General features: G+C 36.7%; 1 protein-coding gene across 3 annotated transcripts in view; it reads right to left on the bottom strand.

The window, feature by feature from the left end:
- Nucleotides 1-12,457, bottom strand: part of zmynd11 (zinc finger, MYND-type containing 11) — a 32,102-nt gene extending 19,645 nt beyond the window's left edge. For 2 of the 3 annotated variants that reach the window (XR_003595869.1, XM_028020197.1), the window contains exons 1-4: nt 12,272-12,457; nt 8,191-8,326; nt 3,645-3,804; nt 1,554-1,577 (exon numbers count right to left, since the gene is read on the bottom strand). Coding sequence is in view for 2 of the 3 variants with exons in the window: in XM_028020197.1 (XP_027875998.1) it covers nt 1,554-1,577; nt 3,645-3,804; nt 8,191-8,321 (315 nt within the window). In the remaining variant the exon portion in view is untranslated. The remainder of the gene's footprint in view (nt 1-1,553; nt 1,578-3,644; nt 3,805-8,190; nt 8,327-12,271) is intronic. The other variant, XM_028020199.1, reaches the window with a different exon arrangement.
- Nucleotides 12,458-13,003: the final 546 nt, after the last annotated feature.

The following is a 13,003-nucleotide window of genomic DNA, read 5'->3' as shown; positions in this document are numbered from 1 at the left end:
TGTTATTTTTGTTACTTACATGAATTATTGCCATCTTTGTCCCTAAAATACCAAAATTTCCACTTAATTTATATTTTTGATTCATGTAATTTTTAAATATTAAATGATTGATAATTTGATCAGTTACTCTGTACTTCACTTTTCAGCAAATACTTTTTACTTTTACTAGAGTAAAAATTTGCTGAAGGTACACCTCTGTTGCTAGCGGCAACAATTATTGCCATGGACACATTTACTCTTCTTACGATTAAAAGATGCTTGCAGGAATAAAATTATATTTCAGTACAAACCATTTGAAGAACATTTGTACAAAATATTTTAGTTACGTTTATTTGTTCATTAAAGTATTACATTGACTTCCTCTTGTGTAAGTTTGAGACAGGAAGTAAAGAGGTCTGGTCATGTGACATGAAATTTATTAAATAAAATTTAAATTAGCTGCCTAACGCCAAAACAACGCTTCCAGAAGTGGAAAAAAAAAAGCCTGGCAACAATTGTTGCCGGTGGGATTTAACAGGTTTTTAATTTTTGGACACAGAGCAGCAACATAAAAATGCTTTAATCAATTAAATACAGGATAAATTTAAAATAAAACAGCTTAATTAGTTTGAAATACTCAGCAGTTTTTCAGGACCTGATCATTTTGGTGAAACCTGGACTCAATCCAACCTGACCTGAGGCAGAGAGTTGAAAACTTTGGTTTGTAAAATTTATGTTTGGGATGGAAACGCAGCAGGTTTCTGATTAAGGAGCAAACATTCCTGAGGTCAGGCAGAGGACGCAGCTCAGGCCAGCTGGACTGAATCCAGGTACCGGCGGAGGGAGAACGGACCTCCGGCCTCACCATCACACTCTGCTCTGTCCTTTCAGTGACTTCTCTCCTGAAATAACCAGCAGGACGGGTTGCTAGCAGCAGGCAGAGACAGCTAACCCCTCCCACAGTTCCAGTCAGAGCAGAAAAAGCATGCCAGACAGAGGCAAGATCACAGCAGGACACACTTCTTCTGAAAGAAACTACAACTACCAAGCTCACTAGGGATCGCTACCGACCTGCAGCTAAGCTGAACCTGCTTGACGTCTCATGATGTTATGATTTGAATTATTTGCAGGATGTTTCTCCAGTGGAGAAGCTTCAGGTTTTGGTTTGATTTTAACTCAAGCAGCAGCAAACCTGCAGGTTGGCAGCCAGTACCTGTTTCAGTAAAATCATCGCTCACTTTCAGGAAAAGTAGCCACAGCGCTGCGTCAGACCGTCGTGAAGCTTTTTTACAGCAGAGCTGAGCCCAGAGCTTAAGGCTGAGAGGAAACATAGAGAGTCATACAACTGGAGGAAAAATGTAAGATTTTCCACCATTTTTTAGTTTTAAATCAACCTATGTGAATTTTTTCTGCAGCCTGCTGGGAAAAAAAAGATTCACTCCGATCCTTGACGGCACCGTTTGTGGCAGGACTGATTTTGATGATGTTAGTTGGGCGGAGGGGGAGGCGATGAGGGGCAGCAGAGGATCAAATGAGAAACAAACCCTGGTTGGAAACAACAATGCAGGCCTTACCTTGCTGCCCTCGGCTTTCGGCTCCTGTGATTGCAAGTGATTCAGAGAGGAGTGTTTAAATGATGCTAACATGACTGCAGCTCCTCTGGACATCACAAGCATGACCTAAATCTGCATTTTTCCACAATTATACATATATTTTATAATGATGTAACTAACACGATCTGCAGAATCCACTGTTCGTTCATGATGAAAACAAAATGCAGAGATAAATAGGAGGTCAGAACAAATGTTTCTGGTTTTGGCATTAAAACTTTTCCTCTTTTGACTGATTAATCCAATATTTCTAAACGTAAAATATGACAGGAATATTGCCAGAACTCATAGACAACAGATAATTACAGAAATAATCAAACATTTCATTATAATTTCAGAAAAATTGTCAAATTGACCAGGTTTTGCTAACGTTCAGCTTAGTAGTCAGTAGTAAATGTAAAAATCACAACTAAGAAACAAAAACATGAAGGAAAAACATTAGGAACAGATTTGAAGTACAGCGCTTTGCAACAGTATTCAACCAGAAACTTTTGTTGTTTATGTATTTTGTTGGGATTTTATGAGACAAACTAGTGAGAAGTCGTGAAGTGTAAATCAATAATTCTTTATTAACTAAATGTACTGGTTCCAATCCAATGTCAGATTATTTCACTTACAACAAGACATTTTACTATAACTGAAATAATCTGCCAGTTAAACTAGTATTTTTAAACCAACATTTAAGGAATTACTGATTTAAAATAAGCTTTTATATCTTTGTGAAAAGTTACCATGCAAGTTAGAAAACTTGAAATAAGACAAGACTAAGACATTTGCACCAGGAACAGTCACAAAAATATTACAAGTTTTTGCAGTGCAAAAAAAACTATCTTCCATCATTTTGTTTTCATTTTTTATCACATAAAATCCCCTTAAAACAATAAAGTTTGTGGCTGCCTTAAGTTGAAGGTGTATGAATACTTATGGTTGTTGAGTTTTGTTCTAATTTCTCCAACAGAAATAATTTCAGCGCTTTTTGTCAGCACTCCATTTTGTTTTGAGACGTTTATCAGAATAAAAAGGAGCTCAAGGACGATCTGCAGCGATTTGCTGGAGCGGAGACTCGTAACGGCGTGTTGACAGATGGTCTCACGCCGTCTGCTGCGCTGTTCGTTACTCATCACCGTTTACGACTGCAGTAACAGAGGACTACGACATCTGCAGACGTCGCATCTGCCCCCACATCAGCCTCATATGGTAACAGATTCATTTATGGTGAGAAAATCTCAGGCATCCTCACCTTTATGGTGATTTCCACTGAGAAAATGTAAACTCTGTTTTCAGGTATTAAAAAGCCTACAGGCACAACTAAAGGAGCCAAAACATTGATACATTTATGAATTAGGAATGCACTGATCCACTTTTTTAATTTCTGATACCGATATCTGAGGCAGAAAAAAACTGTGCTTAAAGGCTTAAAACATTTATTTTTTTTCCAACACAGATATAAATGTACTGAATTACAAATGTGTCTGTTAACGCTGTGACAGTACAGCACACGTAAATACACCAATAGCTTCACTAACTTGGTCAAACATGCAAAAACAACTTTAAATTATAAAACAAATAATAAAGAAACTGAAACTGGAAGAAACAACAGGTTGACTATTTTGGTGAAACGTAAAAATAAATGGCAACAAACTTTTCAAATTGTTCAGAAAGTTCAATTAAAAATTCTGAATATAATGTAAAATAAATAATAAAGCGTGACATCACTCAGAGCACAAAGTATAGAATTAGACTGAATAGATCTGCTCTTATTGGATTACACACATTGTCACTGACATTCAATCTAGATTTTTTTTCAATATCGGGATCGATACAGATATTAATATCAGTTCAGTGCATCTCTAATATAAATCAAGTTACACTAACCAGCGAACTCTAAACTATCTCACCAGATTTTACTAAACCATGTGTGTAAAAGGAAATGCAGGTTACTACGATTAACAAATTAACAGAAATAAATAAGGAAAATGTGTTTTTTTTCCTATCATTTTGTACGTTTTTGCTCCCGGTAACCTTTAGGAGCTGGGATCCGGTTTCTGGACTCACCATCTCATCTCCAGGCAGCCAGTAGCCCTCCTGCTCGATACCGGCCTTGGAGCCCTTGCAGCCGACGGTGAGGGTCTCCACCACCAGCCCGTCCTTCACCGCCAGGCTCAGCTGCCGCGCCGTCTCCTTTGGGTGCATGCTGAACACCCGGCTCAGGTACCTGCAGACAGAGCCAAGAAAAGGCCTTCAAGATGTTGCGCCTCGAAGGCGGGGCTAAGTCCAGGCGTTTTGAACAGGTGAATGGTTACCAAGGAGATTAAAGGATTTCTCAGACATACATGAAATAACCAAGACAACATGAGGGAATAACATTATAACATGATGTAAAGCTAACTAAAAAAAAAAGTTTCATTTTACATGATACTGCACCTTTAAAAGAAATAAATACAAATTTTGAGATTGAAATGTTGAGGCTGAACAATATGACCTGCATGTGGGTCACTCTCTTTGCAGACTGCTGTTGTACTGAGATTAACGAAAGGGTCTATCCAAAGCCTGCTTTTCAGTAAAAGTTGCTAAATGTTTGTGGTCCTACTAACTGCTACATCAAGCATAAAAACTATTTTGTGTTGTACCTAAAAACTTTCCATTTTAAGATTTTATTAGTGGAAATCTAAAAATGAAACAGTATCCATCTGGTGGGTCAGATTTGTGTCATTCTTAATCCTCAAAGAAATCATTCCAAGGACAGTGAACTGGCCCCTCGCCGCGCTTTGAACACCTTTGTTTCATCCTTTAGAGCTTTCTGCCTCTGAAAACAATTGAGGTTTGTAACATTTTGGAAACCTCAGAGTTATGAGAAGAGAGAGAAAAAGTTGGCAGACCGCATCAGCTGGATTAGAGAAGTCATAAATATACAACATGTTCTTTCAGCTTCAAAATTTTATGTGCAACTTCTTTCTCTCTCACTTTTTAACAACGTTCCTGCTTGACAGCTGAACTTTAATTTGAAATTCTTCTCTGATTCCTGCAGCTGCCTGCTGACTTGCAGGGAACCTCAGTGTGAAAGGTCATGGATCCTGAGCTGTGGCCTTGAGCCAGAAGGTCGCTGTCTGTGTTTGGTCGTTAACAACGTGGGAAAAGAGCGGAGCGTGCCTCATGGCTGAACCCAGGTCAGTGAAGATTACAGAACGAAACGGTCCGAGCGTCAGGAAGCCCAGGGAAATGATTCAACTCATTAAAAATATGAAGACTGAACGTTTCCTGCAAGCAGCTGATTAACACAGAACAAGAAATAAATCAGCCAGACTCTGGATCACCTGCTATAAATATGTGTTTGTTGAGTTTATGTATTGTTTCATGGCCTCACATTGTTTTATTGATTATTTTCATATTAAATGTTGCATTAACTGCATTTAATTGAATGAATTATTAAATGGAAAAATCTAAGCAGAATTTCATGTTTTGTCAGGAGTTTTCTCCAAAACTGTTACTATTGTAATCAGATAAGAGGTGGACGAAACAAACTTAAATATTTTGTGACACTATTGTACAATTACTTCTTTTTTATGTAACTTTTGGTATGACATAGCTCCACAAATCCTCCTCTTAAAAAAATCTAGTAATAAACTTTTTTAGGCCACCAGTCACATAAAGAAATGTGATTTAATCATATTTTCAAATGTTTTAATATTTAGTGATGCTCTCAATGAAAAAGAAAAAAAGTAGCAGAAAATTGAGACGAACAATCCCAAAAATACAGACAACATTGGGAGGTTTTAAACATCATTAATTGAACATTATTGTGACAAGAATTTATTTAAATTCTTACACTACAAAAACGCAAAATCTTAATAAAAAAAAAGCAAAACAAAACTAACTTAAGTAAAATATAGGAGCTTATTTTAAGTAAATAATTCCCTAATATTGATGAAAAAGTTCTAGTTCCATTGGCAGATTATTTCACTTATAATACGAGGAAAATGTCTTAAGAGTAAAATAATCTGCCAATGGATCTAGTAATTTTTCATCAATATTAAATAATTATTGACTTAAAACAAGCTCCTATATGTGGCTGAAAATGCTCTTTTAAGTTGATCCACTTGAAATAAGACAAAACTAAGATATCAGCTCTAAAACCTAGCCCAATAATACTTGGTAAGATTTTGTGTTTTTGCAGTGTCTCTTGATAAACGATACAATAAATGCCCATCCCTAAACAAAACATGAAAATAGAAACATATTTGTCTCATTTAACAACATAAAAACCTGTATTTGTGCTCTTCTTCTCAATAAAAAACCAGTAGGATATCTGCAGGTAACTGAACCTTTTTGGTAATAAATAACTAATTGATCTGAAGCTGTTTGGTTGGCTAGCCGGTTAATCATTCGCCCACCGCCGTCGCCCTCGGTTCCTCCAGAGCCAAAGTAATCACCGCCACCTCGCCAGCCGCTGAGCTCACGCTGAAATTAAGCTGCAGAGGGGCGAGATAGGGTGGAGGCCAAGAGAGAGAGAGAGAGGGGAAGAGAAAGAGAGAGGGGGGAGCTATCCGTTGCATGCCGCTGCGTACTGTTGCCACGACAACAGCCACTCTACGCCGACACTCATTTGGCGAGCGGCCAGCTCCCAAGGTGCTCGCCAACTTGCTGAAAGCGTTTGGTTTGGTCTGCAGCAGAGGAGCTGTTCATTAATCTGGACGCTGAGCCATAAAGCATGAGAGCGGTGGAGGATCATCAACCCGCCACTGAGGGAGAGGTGATGCATTATGGGATGGATGAGCCTCGTGTTAGCAACGCAGCAACAAGTATTGATCACAGTTTTAGTGGCTTCTTTGTCTGATGTTTTTAACCTCATGTTGCCAAAAGAAGGAAAAGGTTAACCAACCAGAAGAAGCTTTTTGGAGATTTCTCCAAACATTTTGTAAATCAAAACACATTTTGAGTTTGTGGAAAATCTTCTTCCATTTTTACCTTTTAAAAGCACTGATAACTGGACTCTGACCTGAACCTTCAGAGTCACATAAAGTCAGCCTTCTATCGCCTGAAGAACATTTCCAGGAATAACTAATGTCCCAACAAAACCTGGAAAAACTCATCCATGCATTTATCTCTAGTCACATTGATTACTGCAAGTGTCTTCACAGGTCTGCCTTAAAAAAACAAAACTTTTCACTAAACCCAGGAAGATAGACACTCCCACTAGCTCTAAAGACGTTAAAATACTGCTGTTAGTTTATAAATCACTGAACAGTTTAGCACCAAAATGCATTAAAGATCTGATGTTGTTGTATCAACCTTCCAAATCATTCAGGTCTGCAGGATTTACTGCACACATCTGGAACAAACTTCCAGAAAATGCAGAAACACTGAGTTCATTTAACTCGAGGCTAAAAACCCACCTGTTCAGAGCTGCTTTTAGTGGTAATAAATTGAACATTGACCAACATATGATTTTGATGATGTATAATGTTTTTATGAGGTAAAGCACTTTTGAACTGCCTTCTTGCTGAAATGTTCTGTACAAAGCAACTTGACTTAGTAAAGAAGAGAAAATCCATCTGTAAAGCCAGAAGAAGCAGCATAAATGCCATTTCTCAGTTAATACTGTTTACTTTTGCTTCCATGTGTAACACAGAATAAATCCAGAATGTTTCTGAAACCTGAAATAAAACAAACTGAGATTTAAAAAGAATCACAATGTGGAAGAAAACTTATTGTCTGATTCTGGAAATTATTTTTATTGACATTAATCACCTTTTATTAGATACATCTTGACTATTGTTTTAATTAATGTAAATTAGAGATGTATGATTTTAGGAAAGTATTTCACTGCAATACTGTTATTTATTAATATTTCTTCCACTCCATGAGCTCCAACATTATCTAATATTTTTCCAAACATTGCTTTGTGACGGTGATATTCTCAATGAGAATTGCAATTTGATATATTGAGCAGCGCTAATGTAAATTATTAATTTAAGCCACGTTTGTTCAGCAATAAATTGACATTAAACACTGCAAAGAAAGATCTGTATTCAATACAGTAACATCTAAAAAAATAATATTGTGAAAGAAGTTTAATATCTCAGAAAGTAATACACAGATTCATAAGAGTGAAACATTTCAAGACTTTATTTTCTGTAACTTTGATGATTTCTGCTCATGTGTAATGAAAACCCAAACTTGTTTTTCAGTTATTTTTATAAGCTACAACGTTGGGTGACAACAAACACTGAACTCTTCAATATTCGCAGTCTTGCTTGTCTTTCATTAAAGTTTTAAAATCTAAAATCTGAGCAGAAGATTCAACGCAAATAAAATCCATATCAATGGACCAACACTTTTAAAGTTTTAAATATGATTCAAAGTTTGATCTAGAAGGCGAAGGCTCTGCTAGTCCACTGTGTAATCAAGTTCTAGTGACGCCATGTTTCTTTGTCAAAGACCACAAACTCCTCCAGTTGCTGCAACAAACAACCAAAATTCAAAGTTCTGAAGTTTGTTGCGTACAGATTCGGTAGAAATAAAATTGCTCAAGCAAATAAAAAAAGAATCCTCTCCACAAGCCACCAATATTACTCGTGATGCGTAACTGCGATGAACTTACTTGGAGATCCGGTCCATGTTTGCGATTTGTTTCTGGTTCCGAATGACTTCGATGGCTTCCCACACGTACTGGACCACCTTAGGATCCGCCTGCCTCTTCCTCACCACACGGGACATGATCTCCTTATTCATCACAGCTTTAAGAGAAACAAACAACAACACAGAATCAGCATCAGTTTGATTTATTTAGTGATTTAAAGTCAGAATTGGCAAAAACACAGAAAAGGAAACCGTGTTTCTGAGAGTAAGAGGGCAACTAATAAGGAAAGAAACAGATGATTCTGTTTTGGCATAAAAAAATGATTAATTTACTGGTTTTTAAGCGCAACTAATACAGGACAATGTGACATAAACTCTGTTTCTATTACAAACGTGCACAAATCTTTATCGATATTCTGCTGTCATAAAAACATACATTTGTAACTGCAGTGTTTCCATGAAATAAGAAACGTAATAAAAAAAATACATGTGAAAAAGTTTGTTTACACAATAAAAAAATACCAAGCCATCGTCCTCCAACCACTTCCTGTCTTCTTCTTTGTTAGTTTGCACCAGTGGCAACACCTTGTTGTTGATCATGTGACTCATGATGCAAAAAAGTGTTTCCATCACAGTTTTGCAAAAAGTACCACCAAAACTCACAGAAATTAGTTTTTGTTTTTTTTTAGAAATTGGCATTTCCATTAAGCAAATTTATTTTCAAATTGTCAAATTGTGCAACTATATTGTCAATGCAGTTAAATTAAAAGATTGTCTATTACTGTGGTATTGATTAAACACATTTATCTAGTTTTGACATTTTATTTTAGTCATTAAATCCCCACAAAAACATAATTATTCTTCTCACCCCAAAAATTCTAACAGAAATTTCACAGCCTGTTGTTTCAGCTCCTGTAATGAATGTTTTTCAGTCAATGAATTCAAATTACAAACACAACAGTTCCGCTTCAGGTACACAATTGCATTTTTTATGGAAATCAGCTGTTTGTTTCTGGTCTGAAAGGCCTAAAAGTGTATTTAATACAAGGTTACAATACAGAGTGGATGTAAAAATATAAAAAGAATGAACACTGCTGTTAAAATGCCAAGAAAAAATAATTCTTTTCAAGGGGAAAGTAAAGTAAATACATTTTTCTGGCTTTGTAGAGACAACAGTCTCTTCTTGAGTCGATGCTTTGGGATACGGCGGGATGATAAAAGCTTTTTCAGACAAAGAAAAACATCCAAGCACTGCTAGATTTTGCAAAAATACCTTCATGTTTCCAAAAAACCAAATAGGAAAATATTTAAAGGTCTAAAACCAAGTGAAGAGGAACTTCTATGAGTACAAACTATAAATCTGAATCCTGGCTTAAAGCTCAGAAGTGGCCTAACTAAAGCCCAGTAGATCTGATAGGAGCTGAGCAGCTGAGATGTCCTCAAGTTCAGACAAATTTAAAGTGTTTTTCTAAAGAAGAGTTTAATAGGATGCACATTAATGGAACTACACATTTTCATTTTTTCCCTCCTGAATTAACTGACTGCTGTCTAAATAAAATGTACAGGTTATAGTCGCAACAGGAATACGTTCATTTTTATCTCAACTATACATAAAAACAAATCCGTTTCTCCAGAGCAGGCGCACATTACACCTAAAAAGAGTTTCTTTGTAAAGAAACGGTTCTCAGCAGAACTACCTTCCTGTGTTGCAGGAGGCTGACCTAACCCAGTATCTTAAGAAATCCAATTTCATGCAATGCTCCTCTAAACCATCCATGAAACCAAAGATGTCACTTTCATAAATCTCAGCCACAAGCTACACATAAAAATAGTTAAAGTGCGCTGATTGCCCTGAAGAGCAGCGAGCCTCAGTGGAGACGTTTAACAGAGGAGGAGGCAGCAACAGACGTCAACAAGGATGAACATCCTCACATTTTCTGTCATGGAAGCACAAACTACAGTTTACAGAGACAAAAAACAACATCTGAGGTTAGGAGACAACCAGTTCACAATAAAATAAGCTACTAAAGTCTAATCATAACCTGGAAAGTGTGATTCACATTTTGTGCAAATTTTAATCTAGTGTCTTTAAATGAGAAACAATTTTAAAGTTACTGAATCCAATCATCTAACTAGAGAGGTTTAGGAATGATTTCTACAAAAACTAATATAGACTAAAATATAAGAGGCTATTTGTTTGCCATAATAACATCAACAGCATGTATGAGCTTTGGTAAAATAAGCACTGGTAACCGCTGTTATGTTTGGGAAACAGTGGACAAGATCCTGACAAACATATTATTTTGAAAATACATTATTGTACAGCGAATTTCCACAATTGACTCAAGTTTTTGCCATTTCAAAATTATGTAAAATAATGCAGATTTTCTTATATTGAAGTTAGAAAGACGCAGCGACTGAAAAAATAAACTTTTTATCAAAGCTAGATGAAGGCGAAAAGATTTTATAATGTGACCAAATCAAAATCATCCGACTCAGTTATCTATTTCTGATGACTGCAAGGTGTTTTTTATGTCATAATCTTGTAAAGTATATAGATTTTTTAAAGTACCTTTTGATATTTTTGTGAACCAATATACCTAAAAATTGCTGTTGCACTTGTATTTCCACTCTGTGGAACAATAAGGGATATTTCTGTTCCATTTGCCTAAATTAAGTGTTTTTGGACTAAACTACCTGTCACACAGACTGGTAGTTTAGTTGAAGTCTACCAATGCATATAATTTGGGTTAAGAAATCAGAACAAACAAAACAACAATCAAATTACTTTCAAAATTGACACCAAGAGCCAAAAAGCATCGTGTAGGAGTCATTTAACATTTTTTAGCTCATAATCGACAAAAACTGTAATAAAGCATGTGACAACCAACCCCATGTAGCCAAAGAGTTGCACTAAAAACAGAGATGAATTTATCCTAAGTGAGTTCATCGGTGGAAGGATGGATGAATAATGATTAGAAAAGCAGAACAGGTGGGTGGATGTACAGAAGCGTGAAGGGACAAATGGATGGATGCATAAACAGACAGATGGATTTATGATGTGGTGCAGTTCCAAGAAGGTCTTGGCTTTGAAAATGAATGGCTGAATGATGTGCCTTTTCTATAATAGAATGACAACAGAGTAATGTGTTGGAATAGAAGCATTTTCCATACTTTGCTTTTTCCATTCCTATCCATATATGAACAAGCCACACTTTTCTAGCCTGACTTTGGAACCATGCGCTTAAAACGGGTTTGATTTTTCATTTGATCAAAAAAAACAACCAAGGGATCCCTACGGAAACATTACCAGGTTTTTATTGATGACATAAATGACTCCTCATTGACTCCCAATCATCAGTGATATTCTGTTCAACCAGTCCGGCTGTCTAAAGTGTGCAGCTCCAGGTACAGAGTTTGGCACCTCACTGACCATTAAACCCGCCAACAGCAGGATTGATTATGTTATTTACACCAACTAACGCCTTCTGGGACTGCAAACCTCGGCGGTTCGATATAAAATTGTGACATAAAACCAAACTAGACAACAGTCTACAGTCATCACTTGAACCCCGGCAACAAAGAGGCAGCTGCGGAGGCCATTAAAAAGCTCGGTGTAGCTTCTGCTAGCCAGCGAGCTAACGCCTGAAATACAAATAGTCACGACAAATATATACTAGTGAATGAATAATTAAATAGTCTCTGCTGGGGATATAAACAATGACACAAAATGGCATCAAATAATGGCAATGTTACAGGAGCAGTAACGTTTTTGCAGCGAGTAATTTATGTTTTTTGTTAGCCAAGATAAACTGATACGTAGCACTGTTAGCCGCTTAAGCTAACAAACTTATCAGCAAACGTTGCCAAAATTTATAATCAATGAAAATAGATGGACATATTTACAGAATATACTCGGAGTAGTTTGTTGTCACAAAGTTTTCTCGGAGAGAAATGTGCTAACTTGATTTGCTTTAGAGATCCCCGTGTGCACAATCCTTCATGCTAAGCTAACAGTGCTAGCGCCTGTAGCTGCTGTCTGTCTGGTCGCGCAGTGTTTGAGTCACTGAGCCATTTTTCACCACAATGATCACCAAACTCACCTTCGCCACGGACAGTGGCACTAACACACGGTGTAGCGGACAAAAAAAATCCCAGAAGGATGGAACACCAGGCAGCTTACATCAGTATTTCTGGCGCACCGGGCAGAAGATGGTGCTTTTTGTCCAGTTTGCCACCGTTACAGCAGCGCTGCGATTGGGAGGTAAACACAGAGAGGAGCAGGTGAGCTGCAGGGAGACCTCTAGTGGTGGAACAGCGCACATATTATGGCTTAATATGTGTATATTAAGCAATATAACACCACATATTATGTGGTTATAATTCACAGCCCAATTCTCCTGTTTTTACAAAGCTCTCTGATCAATTCAGTTCTGTTTAGCATCTCAGGAAACTTTTCACAATAAGTAATTATACACTGTACTCTCCATTATAATATTCCTAATAATATTCACTTAATGATTAATCCTGAGCTCATGGCTGCTTGGTGCTGCATCTTTATTCTTACGGTTTGACAATTATGGGACATTGCATCATAAAAATATTTAAATTATGCAAAGTTATGTTATATTCCACAATGTCACACAGTTCATAACTTGTTGCTTTTTAATTGGTTTTCCTTACACAGTAACTCTGAACAGATACATGAACTGTGAGGAACTTGTAGAAGTCTGCATCTATAAACTGATTATATACTGTATATATATATGTATATATATATATGTAAATATGTAATTACACAAAACACACAAAGACAGAAATAATCAAACAAAATT

This window comes from Xiphophorus couchianus, chromosome 6 (assembly GCF_001444195.1).
Source record: "Xiphophorus couchianus chromosome 6, X_couchianus-1.0, whole genome shotgun sequence".
Taxonomy (NCBI): domain Eukaryota; kingdom Metazoa; phylum Chordata; class Actinopteri; order Cyprinodontiformes; family Poeciliidae; genus Xiphophorus; species Xiphophorus couchianus.
This window is presented reverse-complemented; position numbering and strand designations above follow the sequence as displayed.